This window comes from Vipera ursinii, assembly GCF_947247035.1.
Source record: "Vipera ursinii genome assembly, chromosome: 1".
NCBI lineage: Eukaryota > Metazoa > Chordata > Lepidosauria > Squamata > Viperidae > Vipera > Vipera ursinii.
Window position 1 is genome coordinate 150,929,422 of NC_139512.1, and position 15,216 is coordinate 150,944,637.

Here is a 15,216-nt window from a genome sequence, read left to right on the forward strand (position 1 = left end):
GCTATCTCATCATACATTTTGAAAACAAGGTCTCCAATAAACATCTGCAAAGCAGCAGAGGCAAACTGAGTTTTTGAAGTGAGGTGGAATAGTGATTAATCCTTACCCTGCTTGCTTATTTTGTTTTCTTTAAAAAGCCCACTCCCTGTGGCTTTTGTACAACAAGAAAATTACAGTGGGAATGCCAGCAGGTGGAATGAAAATGATGTGTGATGAAAGAGTTAAATTCTACTTGGTGGCTTTTTCTTGGGGCTTAATCCCAGTCTCTTGTTCTTATTTGCATTGTTACTGTTAGTTCCACAGTCAGGAATACCATTGTGAACACCCTCAGATTTATACAGTGAGTAAATAAGATGCCGAATAACTGTAAAGGTGAACCTACGGTCCAAGACTGAGCAGCTCACAGAAGCATTGTAAAGGTTTTGTACTCCTTTTGCTAATAGAATTTTTTTTTACCTTAACTTTTTACATTAAAAATCCATTCAGGTCTAAGATGGCTGAGCAAGAAAATTGAGACATGTATACAGTTCAGGTCTTATTTATGAAAAAGCCAGCTACATAGGATTTAGATTTTTACCATACGCAGAATTACTCAGGTAGATTGCAGGTATGGCGGTATCCATGTTTCTGTCTGTATCAAAACATAACCAATACTACAGTCAAAATTCCCATGGCTGTTTGATACTTTGTAACCTTCAATTGGGCAAAACTGTACACCATGTAGGAATAATTTTTGAATCAACATACTTCAAATGGGCTAATTTAGAGAATGTGTCTGGGATTCATGGCTCCTGTGGGATTGAAAGTTAGCAAAATTGTGGCCTGTTTAGTACTATCGTGCCTAGAAACTTGTAGATTGTGTGGCATAAGGAAAGATGGGAGAGACATATCCCAACCCTCTTTCCTGCCTCCACACCCAATCAGCTAGGGCAAGGCCCGACAGGTGAGCAGCCATTGGCTGCTTTCAAACTAAAGTCTAAATGTGAAATTTAATGACAATGGCCAGTGAGGGAAGAACGAGGGAGCAACATGGATGCCTGCTGGCAAGGTAGGGTTGGCTGTGCAACACCATCAATCGGTAGGTGAGCCCTCTGGAAGAATGAGGGGCAGGGCTGCAGTTTTCAATGTGGTTCTTGGCTCCCTTTGTTCCCCCTCCCCACAACAAAGTGGCTGGCAGATCTGCAGGTCAGCCAAAAAGGCAATGATGGTGATGGCAGAGGCGGCTTCATTGGGGACCCCCTTGAGGTTCATGAGGGGAGGGGAAATGGTGAAAACCTAAATATATGTGTGAAATCATATAATCATAATTGTAAATTACCAAAGTACCAAATACCAGCACCAAAACTGATATTATGAGGATATAGAGGTCTGGGCAGACATTCATCCCGCTCAAGCTTGTGGAAACCTTTTTACATTGATCCAAGTTCACTACAAACAAATGTGAATAGAGGCCCCTTGCAAACTTCCCAGTTCAATCCTGGAGGCCAGTGACCAAGCAGACCTGGGTGGTGATTTCAAGGGGTACCTTTCACATATTCCCTTGTTTTTAATCCCTTTAGCTCTCCCTTAGAAATCTGAATAATCAATATTTGGTATTACTTGCCATGATATTTGCAGCGCAGTGATAAAGTCTCGTATAAGTGATAGATTTGACTGAATGCTTCCACAGAGAATCCATTAGAAATGTGGCTAGTTATTACACAATTGACTCAAAAGATAATTCAATTGCTGTTTTATTTTTCAGATATGATTCTTGATCAACAAGTAGGGTCTGGACAGCTCAGTGAGGATGTTCGCCACAGAGTCCATGAGGCTTTACTCAAACAGCATCACCATCAGAACCAAAAGAAGTTAAGCAATAGGATCCCAATAGTCAGGTCCTTTGCTGACATTGGCAAGAAACAGTCTGAACCTCATTCCATGGACAAAAATGGTAAAGTGTCATGTTAATTAAGTAATGGTTACTGTAGCTTTGATAAAATGGATTAGCCAAAATCGGTGATTTATTCTATTTCAAGTCTTCTTGTCCAACATCACTGCAACACTTACATTTTCTCAGGTTCCCTTTCCTTCACTGTGGGAAATTGGAGTTATAAGGGATGGTAGCAAATCTTTGACAATGGCTCTGAAATTATAGAGTAGGACACCTCATAAAAGGAATCAATTTACAGGCAATCAGGAAGGGGAAACGTAAGTTTTTGGCACTGATGTGCAGTAGCTTAATTGGCTTCTTTATTTAACTAGCTGTTTTTATAGAAAGATATATACCTGTATACCTCTTTGATTTTACTGAATGGGTTTAAATAACATTTAAACATTCCTAAGTGTACTTCCAATGTACATCATTTTTGGTTTGAGATAAAGTGAGAAGAGAGTTATAAAATAAACAAAAAGCAATCATTTTTATGGGGTTATGTAAATGTGTCTGTTTTCACTCCATTTCCTAAACAATTATGAGTTGCTAAGATTAAGATGGAAAAGATGATATTTTCAGAACAAGGCAAGCCAATTATCCTGACTTCAGGAGACCTAAGCAATAAATTTTATAAAATCTCTTATGAAAAAGATTTTGCAAATTAGTCATCTTTTGTTTTGAAATAAAAGCTTTAACCAAATCTGCTTTCTCTGAACATATTTCAGGTAAGCAGATTCAGAATTATACCATATATGTCGGGTCTTCAAACTTGGCCCTTTTATGACTTGTGGACTTCAACTTGTGAAGTCCACAAGTCATAAAAGGGCCAAGTTTGAAGACCCCTGATATATGTCATGCACTTTTTTTCTAAATTGATGCCCTGCATCTGTGCTAGAATACAATTCCATACTCACCTGCTTATTGACTGCTCCTTGAGAATGATACAAACTCTGGATCAATATATTTGAACAGTATCAATTTATTTTGACTCATTTTGCAATGACTGGTACATATTAGTAAACTAACACTGATGCAATTACATTCTGTTAACATTTAATAAGTTCTATTAACAACAAGGTATTTGAGTTGGTTATATTCGAGTGCAAATTTTAATACAAGTCAAGAGATTATTTTGATGGCTCTAATTACAGATTAAACTGATTAAATTACAGATTACCTAATCTTGCTAGGGTAATGTTATGGTCTATACAGTGCAAACCAGAAGTATATCTTCTGGATCCACTTTGAATATTTTCAAGGAATTCTTACTTTGAACACTTAGCAGTACACTCATCCTTTAAACAGCATCACGTGTGATAAATCTTTTTTAAAGTAACAAGAGTTAGTGATATTAAATCTCTGTCATTGTGTCTTATTACTAGTTAGTTAGTTTATTATTACTACTTAGCTGCTTAATTTGAGCACTGTTTTCACCCACTGCATCATCTGTATCTGACCTATATTAATGAAGTCAGTAGATGGAGCCCTTTATGACCAGATGCTGGGTAGGAGAAACTTCTCATAAATTTTCTTGAATTTATTTAAATTGAACCATTGAAGCACAGATTCTTTATTATGGTACTGGAGGCAGCAGAAGCAAATTTAACAAGGGCAAAGATGCAATTTTCCTATATAGAACTATGCATGAATGGATATAGCATTGTGTATCTGTTGAGATCAGTTGTGGGAAGGGGGATTATGTGAGGTAATGAAGACAGTACTACACAAACAAAGCTGTATTTGAGAGACACCTCCCCCCACCCCCCAAAAAATCAGTATTTCATGAATATATTTCCTTCCTAGAGAGTTATTTATATGGGATAACCTGTGCTTGCCTACTATTATATATTCCATATTTAGCAAAATTCCTTAACCTTCCATTTATTTTATGGCTGAGCTGACAGTATTTTCTCTGGAAAAGCAGATTTGGGGAATAGATAACTATTCATATAGGTAACTGTCATCTTTTCTACCACAGATAAAAGAATTCTTGCATTTTTAGAACCAGATCACTAGGTTCCTAATCTAACTTTTTTCATGATATCCCAATTAATAAGGCCATGCATGACTTTTTTTTTCTAAATGGACTGTATTTTGAGGGAGCCAAACTTTAAATATCACATTTATCAGTAAAATATCACATTTATCAGTAAAATATCACATTTATCAGTAAAATATCACATTTAACAGTAAAATATCCCTACTTGTTTCTTATATGTAGAAAATCATGGGATCAGTTTTTTAATGCAACTTCAGTAGTAACATATTTACATATTTATATTTACATATTTACAGATTTATTTCATACATATTTAAATAATGTCCTATGGAGAGAGTAGGTTTCACATTATTGGCTTTACATTAATTATTGACATTAATTGTGGAAGTGAGGATATTAAAATACAGAACAATTATGACATCTGTGATTAAGGTGACATCCTTAATGTAACATTGTCATTTTCAGTCCTGTCTTCAGTTTCCATGGTACTGGGAGGCTATATGAGATTACAACATGCCACTGATATGTTTAGATGGTGTGGTTCGATAGCTTAGTGATTAAGATGCTGGGCTTGTCAGCTTGAAAGCCGACAGCCTGGATTCAAAACTTGGGTGTCATGCAATGGGAAAAGTGCCCATCTTTGCCTAGTTCCGGGGTCTTCAAACTCGGCCCTTTTATGATTCATGGACTTCAACTTCCAGAATTCCTCAGCTAGCGTGCCTGGTTGAGAAATTCTGGGAGTTGAAGTCCATGAGTCATAAAAGGGCCGAGTTTGAAGACCCTTGGCCTAGCTCCTGCCCACCTAACAGTTCGAAAGCATGCAAACGCATGTAGATAAACAGGTACCACTTTGATGGGGAGGAAACAGTGCTCTGTGATATCATGCTGGGAAAAACATCTGCGGAGAGTGCTGGCTCATGGTCTTGAAACGAAGAGGAGCACTGCCCCCTATAGTCAGCAATGACTAGCGGAGTAAAATCCGCAGGGATTCCTTTCCTTTCCTATGTTTAGACTGCCCTACCAGAATTTTCTTCTGCTGTGAGTTCCAATAAAAGTCTTAACGAATTTATGGAATGTTCATAAATGTTCATGCTGCTGGAGGAAAATACCGCACTGGTTGAAATTCCTAGCTTGTATTCCTTACAAATTTAGATGTTCCTGACTTCAAAATTACCACAGCTGAGTTGCTTTATTGTTTTACAGCAGTGCAGCACTTATTTTTATTTATTTATTTTTATTTTTATTCCATTTATATCCCGCCCTTCTCCGAAGACTCAGGGCGGCTTACAAGCTTAGCAGTAGCCTTCATTCTATGTATATGCCTGCTTGTTAGAGCTTTCACACATACCCCAAGCGGCATTATTACATTTTCTCACTTGTTCCCCTCTATTCATTCCTTCGTTTCATAAAAATGTTATTGTGCTACTATTTTGAAATAAATATTCCATCATTCTTAATCATTTCCACTTCATATCACATCTCCTTCATAGGCTCTTTCACCATAGGTGTTCCTGTTCATAATGGAGCATGATCTAAACCAGAGTTTTTCAAACTATGCTTCATGGAACCCTACAGTTCTGTGAGAACTTGATAGGGGTGTTTGAGAGATTAAGGATAAGAAAAAAAATAGTTCACTAGCATATAGCAGGTTTTCTATCACGAGAGGTGTACCTCTTGATAAAGGCTTTTTGAATATATATTTTTTCTAACTAGCAGATTTCACAGCCAGAGAAAGTTTGACAATCTCTTATCTAAACTCTGCTGTTGTGCATGATCATCTCCATGTTCTTTATTTTGCTGTATCTTTATTGTATCTGTCTCTAACAGGCTCATCCCATCTTTGTCCTCCTTCATCTCTAACCTTTGGGTTCTGTAAACTCCTTGAAGGTCCAGAGGTAGTGTACTATAAATCTATCTTGCATGAACATTAGGTCAATTCAGATATTCACTCTTCAAATCAGTTTCTTCTAGCTTAATGTATCATCATGATTAATCTAGACCATCACTTTTAAGGTCTTTGGGGCCTTTTTGCAAAAGGTACCAGAGTTTTAATAGCTATTCCACTCTAGCCAGGATAATTTTCTTTTGCAAATAGTTTTAATATTTTTCTAATCTGAAAAGTACAAATTATAAATGGATTGCGCGCGCGCACACACACACACACACACACACACTAAAATTGGGAAAAAGTCTGAATGAAAATATAGAATGGATTTGAACAATGTATGTAGTGGTACCTGGGTACTTAACATTGTTTGGTTCTAGGAGGCATGATGAGTACCAAACAACTTTTTCCCATTAGAAATAATATAGTGAATCACAAGGCAGCTGACACTGACAAGTTCTAGCTTGTGCGTGAATAGCAAGCAAACAATGAGTACCGGGACAAACTTTTTACATCAAAATGTGTTGAGTACCAAATTCGATGAATTTCAAAGCATTCGAGTACCAAGGTACCACTATATCTCTAGTTTAGCACTAAAACCTGTGCAGATTTTTTAAAAAAGAATGATTTCTCCCCAATATTGCTGGGAGCATAGTTGAATGAGTGCACCGCATTCAAAATTCTTACATGCTCACCCACAAAACTATAATTCCCACAACCTCCTTGGGAAAATTAATTAATATTGAAGAGTTAAATGCTTCAATCCTAAACACTCATGATATGAATAAGCATTGTACAATTTTGTAAGGAAATACGCATCTTATTGCAGTATAGAGATGCCTTCTATCAGTGATCCTGGGAAAATGTATTTATTGCAGTTGCAATAGTCAACTTCCATTTGATTAATATTTTACACATTACTTGATTACCAGTTTCATCCTTTTTGGGACTTATCAGGTACATATGTTATAACTGGGATTAGACTGTATAGGATTCAATCTCCCCCACTTTGCCAGGAATTAAATTCTTAAGCTATTGTATTTTATATAGGGCACTTAGTTTCATGAACTATAATGGCTCTGATTTTCAGGATTTTCAGGATGGGGAATATATGGACAAGCTATGAAGAAATAGTTTTCCTTAGCTGAACTTTCAGAGTAGAGGTACAGAGTTGTTACCTTATGTAAGAGGTGGGGAATGATGGCCCCTTTATGACTTATGGACTTCAACTCCCAGAATTCCTGAGCCATTTATGCTGGCTCAGGAATTCTGGGAGTTGAAGTCCACAAGTCATAAAGGGGCTATTGTTCCCTACCCCTGCCTTATGTCATGCTTTTTATATTTAATGTTCCATGAAACCACCATCCAGAAGGGGTGACTATTTCAATATTTTATTTTATTTTATTTTATTTTATTTTATTTTATTTTATTTTATTTTATTTTATTTTATTTTATTTTATTTTATTTTATTTTATTTTATTTTATTTTATTTTATTTTATTTTATTTTAATCTCACCTTTATTATTTATATAAAGAACTCAGGGCAGCAAGCATATCTAATATTCCTCCCTCTGCATTAAACAACCAATTTACTTTTGTTATTTAAACACAAGTTCAGTCATGAGCTTTAGTAAATTAATAAAGAAATGGCTTTAGCAGACTTTTATAATGTGCTACATATTGCAAATAGATCGAAAGTTTTTATTCAGTTGGCCTTAATCTTAGTAAGTTATGATCAAGAAAATGTATTACTTGGACATGTAGTAACGGGATGTACTTTGGAACATGAAATGTTTTGCATGTAGGATATGATGTATATATGTCAAACTCGCAACGTCACGTGACATCACGAGACGTATTGGGACTGTTTTGCCATTGCCGGCAATGGGGTGGGTGCAGCTTCTGGATGATGCGTCCAGCCTGCAGGCCGGCAGTTTGACACTCCTGATGTATATGAATCTTTCATTTAAATATCTCTTCATCTGAATGCCCCTCTCAGGTAGCACCTGGCAAGTCTTCGAGTAATTTGAAAAAGCTAAGAAGCATTTGCCCTGATTATTATTTGAATGTGAGGCTAGACTAGGAAATCCAGAACTATAGACTGATATTTCGAAAATTATTATTTATCTACTGTTGCCAAGCAAACTGCAACCCCTTCTCTGAGGTCCACTGGTCTCAAGCTAACTCAAGGGAGAATTTACTTTTTAATTCAATTGGCTGTTTTTTTTTAACAATTATACAGAAAAGCGTTAGTATTCTGTAATAACAACTTTTTCCAGCAGGTCAGATTGTTTCCCCACAGTCTGTGCCAACCAACATTGAAACCAAAAATGACGTCAGCCGAGAAAACAGTACTGTTGACTTTAGTAAGGTAAGACAATAACATGAATCTTTGAATGGTAAGGGTATATATAGCTTAGTTCTGGCAATAAAGCACCTTTCATTTCAGTGTAATAAAATTATTACTGGCCATTGTCTCATACTACATGCATTTTATGTAAACGAATGGAGGGGGATGCATTTAATCATTTAAGACAAACTATCCTTTTTAAAAAAAAAAAAAAAGATGGTTCATTTCATTCCAGATCACTGTGAGGACATCATTAAACTTTAGAAGAGATGAAAGCTGTGTTTCAATATCTGAGCTGAAAAATCTTTGAAACGAATGCCTCTGTAAAAAAAAATAAATCAGTGATATGGTGGCATTTTCAAGCATTTCCCCATCTCTGAAAGTGAAACATGGGAACAATATATTTAAGGCTTAGTTTTATTACTGTAGTAGAGTTCTGATAGACACACTCATCTTTTCATCCTTTCGCTACAGTATTAGGGTATAAAAATTGCTCTCTGTGATGTCAACTGTGAAAGAGCCAGTTAGTTTCTGTTTGGCAGCAAAACCCTGGAAGTCCCTTAATAAAAGCTCTACAGCAGAGGTGTCCAACCTTGGTGACTTCAAGACTTGTGGACTTCAACTCCCAGAATTCCCAAGCCACCCATGCTGGCTGGGGAATTCTGGGAGTTAACATCCACAAGTCTTAAAGTTGCCAAGCTTGGATATTAATAGGCTATCAATCAATAATATAAAGACCCTGCATTGCATACATGAGAAGTTGGGTTCAATTTAGCAATTCCTAAGGATAGCTGGAAAAGATTTTGCTTGAAATGCAGGAGAGCTGTATTTATAGGCTAAGCAGGAAAGAAATCCATAATCTAACTTGCTGGAAAAGAAGTGTTGTCACTAATTAGTGTGACAATACTTAATTTAGGATTTGCAGGACAGAGCTAAAGAACTATAACATTAAGGGAGATGCCGGCATGGTGACAGACTTTGAAGACAGTTCATTAAATTGTCCCTGAATATACTCACAGCACAGGGGTACCTGCCCCAATCAGCTGGATGAGCCCAAATGGTGAGGTGGTCTCTGAAATTTGATTCACAAAGGAGATGCTTTTGTTGGCCACGTTTTATAGCCTTGCAATCTATCTTTCTCCTTCCATCCCAGAGTTGCTTATGTTAGGTATCAGCAAAGGAAGGTTAGATATTAATGAAGATTAAGTGTCCAGCAGGTACTGGGCCCCCGCTATGACAAAAGAGAGAAATAATTATTTGACTGAGGTTAGAGCAAAAAGTTTTGTTATGTCACAATTTGCAAGAGTAAATAGGAAGAGCTAGCTTGTCTAAGCAACCTCTGTCTTCCAGGTGTTAATTGAAACATGCAAAGCAATAACAGGGCAATAAGCTCCATGTGCTTTTTCCTTTCTGACTTCTGCCCCCTGAAGTTTTTAACCCCTGAAGTTGGCTTTTCTAAAGGAGCAATTAGACCAGCCAGGAAGATGCCCTTCCCCAGATTTCTTATCCCATAACTTACATACTTAGACTGTTTCCGGTAAAGTCTATCCCAAATATTTAGCTACAGCCGAACAATCATTCCTGTGTTTCATTTTCAGACTATTTGTGGAAATAGTCTCCTGTCAAATTAGAAAATTGGGAAAGAATCTTCTGCTGACTTCCTGTTCAAATTTATATTGGTTCTAACATATTCTATGACATTTACCCTTTGGCAATATAAAAACCACTTTTAATCATGTACAAAAATCTGAGTTTTGTGATCACGTTGTGATATTTCATTGCTCACTGTAAATTGTGACGAGCAGCATGGCTGTCCAAAAGAACTGAAAGGGAAAACATGGATTTATTGGGAACACTATATAACCTCTTTGTAGCTAAAAATTGCCTAAGGGGTGTTGGGTCACCAAATCATGGTTGTATTAGGCTTTGGTTGAACAAAACACTAGCCATGGCAGTTGGCCTCAGCTGAACCAAGTCGGGCAGTTGAGGATTAAAGAGGGTATCTTGAACTGAGTTTCTCTTCTAAGGGAATTGATGCCAACAGTGCCTTGACTTGTTGTTGAATGTGACATCCAGTCAGTGTGGCTGAGCCAGTTCTAGTTATGTGCTTGCTCCATCTGGTGCCAGGCAGAATATGAGAAGCAGCCTTTTGAACCAGCTGAAGTCTGTTAATTGTGCGTGCAGGGACTAGGAGACCAGCAAAAAGGGCATAACAGTAGTCTATTTGGGATGAAACAGAGAAATGAAAAAGGACACCTTCATCAGGAAGAGAGAGAGAGAGAGGTGAGGACCCACTCTGTCTATCTTTATATGGTGATTGCAAGCAGCAACTCTTGCTAAATGTTAGTACCAGTTCAATGCTGTGTTTGGTCAGTGCAGCTGGCAGAAGCTCCAGATGTTCTAGATCAGCCTTCCTTGGTCTGGCTCTCCCTGGACCATGCATCTTCCTCCCAGCAGGCAGCATGCTTTTTCCTGAGGAAGATAGGATGTAGTCCAATCTTTATGGAACGTACCAGGTTGGGGAAAGCTACTCTAGATTCATGTATACATTTGAACATTTTAAACATCAGCAATCCTGCCCCCCTTCATTTCATCTGTCGATTGTCCTCATAACCTTCCTATATGCAGTATAGTACAGTACAAAGATTTTTTTAAGAAATTGAAGATATAAATTTATTTCACACACGCACACATAAATCCAGAAAAGCAAAAATATTTTCTCAGCACAACTATCTTTAATATTACCATAATATTATTCGTAATATAATAGGAACTTCCATTGAATTCAATGAAGCTTACTTATTTACTTACTTACTATCAGGTAAGTTGATACAGGACTACAAGCTAAAATAAACTCACTAAAATCAGACCCAAAGAGGAAATGCCCTGAGAGGCATTGTGTTTATCTGTACTGCCAGCAAAACAGAAGTACTGAAAACTATAGATTGCTTTTCTCAACTTTGCCTGATCCTGGAAGCTAAGTAGGTTCAGGCCTGGGTGATATTTGGATGAGAGCCTATCAGAAAACTCTGTGGTGCTGGGCATCCCATAAGAAGGAGAAGGTAAACAACTTCCATATGGTAGCCAAGAAAACTGCATGTGTGTGTCTGTTAAATCACCAGGAATTGAGGTAAACATTCTTAGCATAAACATGTACCATAAACTGTACAGATTCATATTGCAAAATAGCAAACGGTAATGGCTCTTTTCTTTTCTGAATGCAATTGTCTTAAGTTGATTGGTGATGCATCAGATGTGGGCATCAAATTAAAAAAACCCACATTCAGATCTCCACTCAGCTGGTGGAGTATGGCAGCTTACTTGAGCTTATTAGTGAGTATGTAGGCTTTCTGAATCCTGCTTTTTTGAGCTAGCCATAGACTGAGTTCATGCAAGGTGTGTATGAGATTTCAGCAACCTCAGTGATAATTTTCTGTGATATTGCATGGGAAGGTCAAAGTATTGTGGTACATCTAATAAGGTTTAGTGATATAATAAGATTTGGGTTGATACTTTTTTTTAGTGAATGGAGACTTGTACAGTATAAGATTACACAGTGGTGCTCAAGACCCCAAAAGGTTGTCAATCCCTAGCTGAGATAAGATATTTTTAATAGAAGGGAATATATATGCAACTCAGAGTAAACTATGGAATCCTTGGTACTCTCTAAGTTTGGTTGTTCAGGGAAGAGTAAACTCAGAGAGCACCAAGGCCTCCGCATGGGATTTTGTTGGAAAAACCACAGTGGCCTAATATACAAAGAATGCTAAACAAAACAAAATACATGTTGTTAGGACTTAACCTTACCCATAAGTGACCAGGATCAGTGTTTCTCTTTCTCAGGCTAACTGATGTAATCTGCTTGTTATGAAAAAAAGATTAGGAATAAGAAGCAATGCTTAGAGTTGTCTCAACATCTTTGGAGGCCAAGAAGTATTGAAAGACAAACAGATTGCTTCCAACAATAAGCAAGTAAACTTATTAACGAATGGATTGCAAGTAGAGTCCTCTGGAATTCAGAAAAAAATCATGCAGATCTCTGTAAAATAGTTTCTCATGTCATATAGCTCTTTCAATTGGCAGAGCAATTTTTGCAATGGCCAAAGCTTAACTAGTGGGAGATAAGAGGCATTAATTTGCATTCCATGTGCTTTTTCATGCTTCACTCACATTTGTGCTTGAAAAGCCATCTACAGCCCGAGACTTAATAGACTCAAGGTCTCTCTCAAGTCTGCAGGACTACATGACATGATCATAACTCCAATTCATGGATTGTCAAGATCGATTTCATTTGTTGGCCAATTATTTCTAGATGTGAACAACGTGTTGCAAATTAATTGATTTTTTTTTAATATCAAAATTTGCCAGGGGGCATTGTAGAGTGCATTAGGTGACCTCTACTGTTTCATTGGACAATCTCTTTGACTAACCCAGTTGGAGTTGTGCTGAATACTTATTTATTTATTTAATTAGTTTTATATACCGCCCTATTCCCGAAGGACTCAGGGCGGTTTACAGGGCAAAGTTTAAAAAACAATATAAAAGTTAAAATAGAAATAGAATTAAAATAAATTAATTACTAGCCCAACAAATTAAAACAAAGTTTAAAACTTAAAACCCCTCAGTCCAGGCCAGATAGATCAAAGAGCCAAGTTTTCAGGTCCCGATGAAACGAACGAAGGTCGGGGTCGGTCCGGAGTTCCACAGGTAAGTCATTCCATAGGGCAGGCGCACACACAGAGAATGCCCTCCCTCTGGGGATCACCCGCCGGCACTCCCTGACCGGTGGCACCCTAAGGAGGCCCTCCCTATGGGAGCGCACAGGACGATGGGAAGTTGATGCTGGCAGCAGGTGCTCCCTAAGATAATCCGGGCCCATGCCATTTAGGGCTTTATAGGTCATCACCATCACCTTGAATCTCACCTGGAGGGCAACTGGAAGCCAATGCAGCTCGCAGAGAAGAGGCGTTACATGGGAGTATCAGGAGACTCCCATCACAACTTGCATGGCTGCATTCTGCACCAGCTGAAGCCTCCGAGTGGTCCTCAAGGGCAGCCCCATGTAGAGAGCATTGCAGTAGTCTAACCGGGAGGTCACGAGTGCATGAGTGACTGTGCGCAGGGCATCTCGGTCCAGATAGGGCCGCAACTGGCGCACCAGGAGAACCTGGTCACAGCTCCTATATGATCTTCCAAACTGAGCCGTGAATCCAGGAGGGCGCCCAAGTTGCGAGCCCTATCAACGGGGGTAATTTAATTTAATTTAATTTAATTTAATTTAATTTATTAGATTTATATACCGCCCTTTTCCGAAGGACTCAGGGTGATTTACAGGGTATTTTAAAATCACACCAATACAAATACAAAAGTTAAAAAATAATTAAAAAGATTAAATTATCCCTGAAAATAAAAGCCCCAGTTACAAATTCTCAGCCTGGGCCGGAGAGCTCAAACAGCCAGGTCTTCAGGTCCCGGCGGAATGAATGCAGGTCAGGGGCAGTCCTGAGCTCCACGGGCAGCTGGTTCCAGAGGGCAGGCGCACCCACAGAGAAGGCCCTCCCCCTGGGTGTTATCCGCCGGCAATCTTTCACCGGCGGCACCCTGAGAAGACCCTCCCTGTGTGAGCGCACTGGACGAAGGGAACTTGATGCTGGCAGCAGGTGTTCCCTCAAATATCCCGGACCCAAGCCATTCAGGGCTTTATAGGTCATCACCAGCACCTTGAATCTCACCCAGAGGGCAACTGGAAGCCAATGCAGCTCGCAGAGTAAAGGTATTACATGGGAGTATCGGGAAACCCCCATCACAACTCGCGCGGCCGCATTCTGCACCAGTTGAAGCCTCCGAGTGGTCCTCAAGGGCAGCCCCATGTAGAGAGCGTTGCAGTAGTCTAAACGGGAGGTCACGAGCGCATGAGTGACTGTGCGTAGGGCATCTCGGTCCAGGTAGGGTCGCAACTGGCGCACCAGGCAAACCTGGGCAAAAGCCCCCCTGGTCACGGCTCCTATATGATCTTCAAAATTGAGTCATGAATCCAGGAGGACGCCCAAGTTGCAAGCCCTATCAACGGGGGGTAACACCTCACCCCCCATAGTTAGAGATGGACAAAGCTAGTTCTCCCGAGATGCCGGTATGTACAGCCACTCAGTCTTGGTGGGATTGAGTCGAAGCCTGTTTCTCTCCATCCAAACCCGGACCGCCTCCAGGCAACGGGACATCACGTCGAGGGCATCACTGGGCTGGTTTTGGGGTGGAAAGAAAAAGCTGGGTATCATCAGCATACTTGCTTGGTTAATTCCCAGCCGTTTGGGTGTTGATGACCAGTGGAAATGAGACTGGGGATAAGAGGTAGGGCAATTTATCTGTGCATAAAAGCACCCCACTAAAAAGTCTTGGCTGCCTCTTTGCTGCAGTGTATGAGGGCTCACTTACAATCCTGCCATCAAAAGTAACTCAGATCCTTCCAAGCTTGTGCATATGCTTTCTCCCATCTGTGAAGTAGTCCTCCCTCAAGAGAACTGTTCCATTTCAAGCAATCAGTGATAATTCCTTGGTACTGGATAAATATGTAGATTTAAATTATTATTCCACAAGAAATATGTAAATAAGATGGCAAAGCAGTGAAAAAGAACTCTGGGCTTAATTGTTGGAGATGTTGGAAGTTTTGAAAATGATTTCATAACACAGACAACGCCATGGCGCTTAAATTCTGTCCACGTGCCAGAGCCATTTGCAAGAAAACAACTTTGTAAACACTATTGAAGACACACTGCACACTGCTACTGACAGATGGCTGTGAGATAGACATTAAAATGGTCACTTTAACAGTTTATGTTGGATTTGGTCACTGTTTTTGTTTCTAGATTGGTAATGGGAAAGCAAATGGGAAGAAAACGCAGTAATTTGAAATTCTCAGAATATGAAGCTGTGATATCAATTTGAACATGTTGTTTTGTGAATTACTCTTCATAACATTTAGAAAGGTATTATGGGGAGAACACAAATAAAATATGTTTGTGAACACCAGACAGTTAACTGTTAACATAAAGTAAATGACACAGATCAAA

The 15,216-nt window shown here is 38.9% G+C and overlaps 1 protein-coding gene across 2 annotated transcripts in view; it reads left to right on the forward strand.

Moving 5' to 3' along the window:
* The first annotated feature begins 1,744 nt into the window (after nucleotides 1–1,744).
* Nucleotides 1,745–15,216, forward strand: part of SLC4A10 (solute carrier family 4 member 10) — a 66,814-nt gene continuing 53,342 nt past the window's right edge. The window contains exons 1-3 of one of the 2 annotated variants that reach the window (XM_083348520.1): nucleotides 1,745–1,933; nucleotides 8,079–8,170; nucleotides 10,334–10,432. In XM_083348520.1, the coding sequence (XP_083204646.1) occupies nucleotides 1,747–1,933; nucleotides 8,079–8,170; nucleotides 10,334–10,432 (378 nt within the window). In that variant the 5' untranslated portion in view covers nucleotides 1,745–1,746. The remainder of the gene's footprint in view (nucleotides 1,934–8,078; nucleotides 8,171–10,333; nucleotides 10,433–15,216) is intronic. The other variant, XM_083348521.1, reaches the window with a different exon arrangement.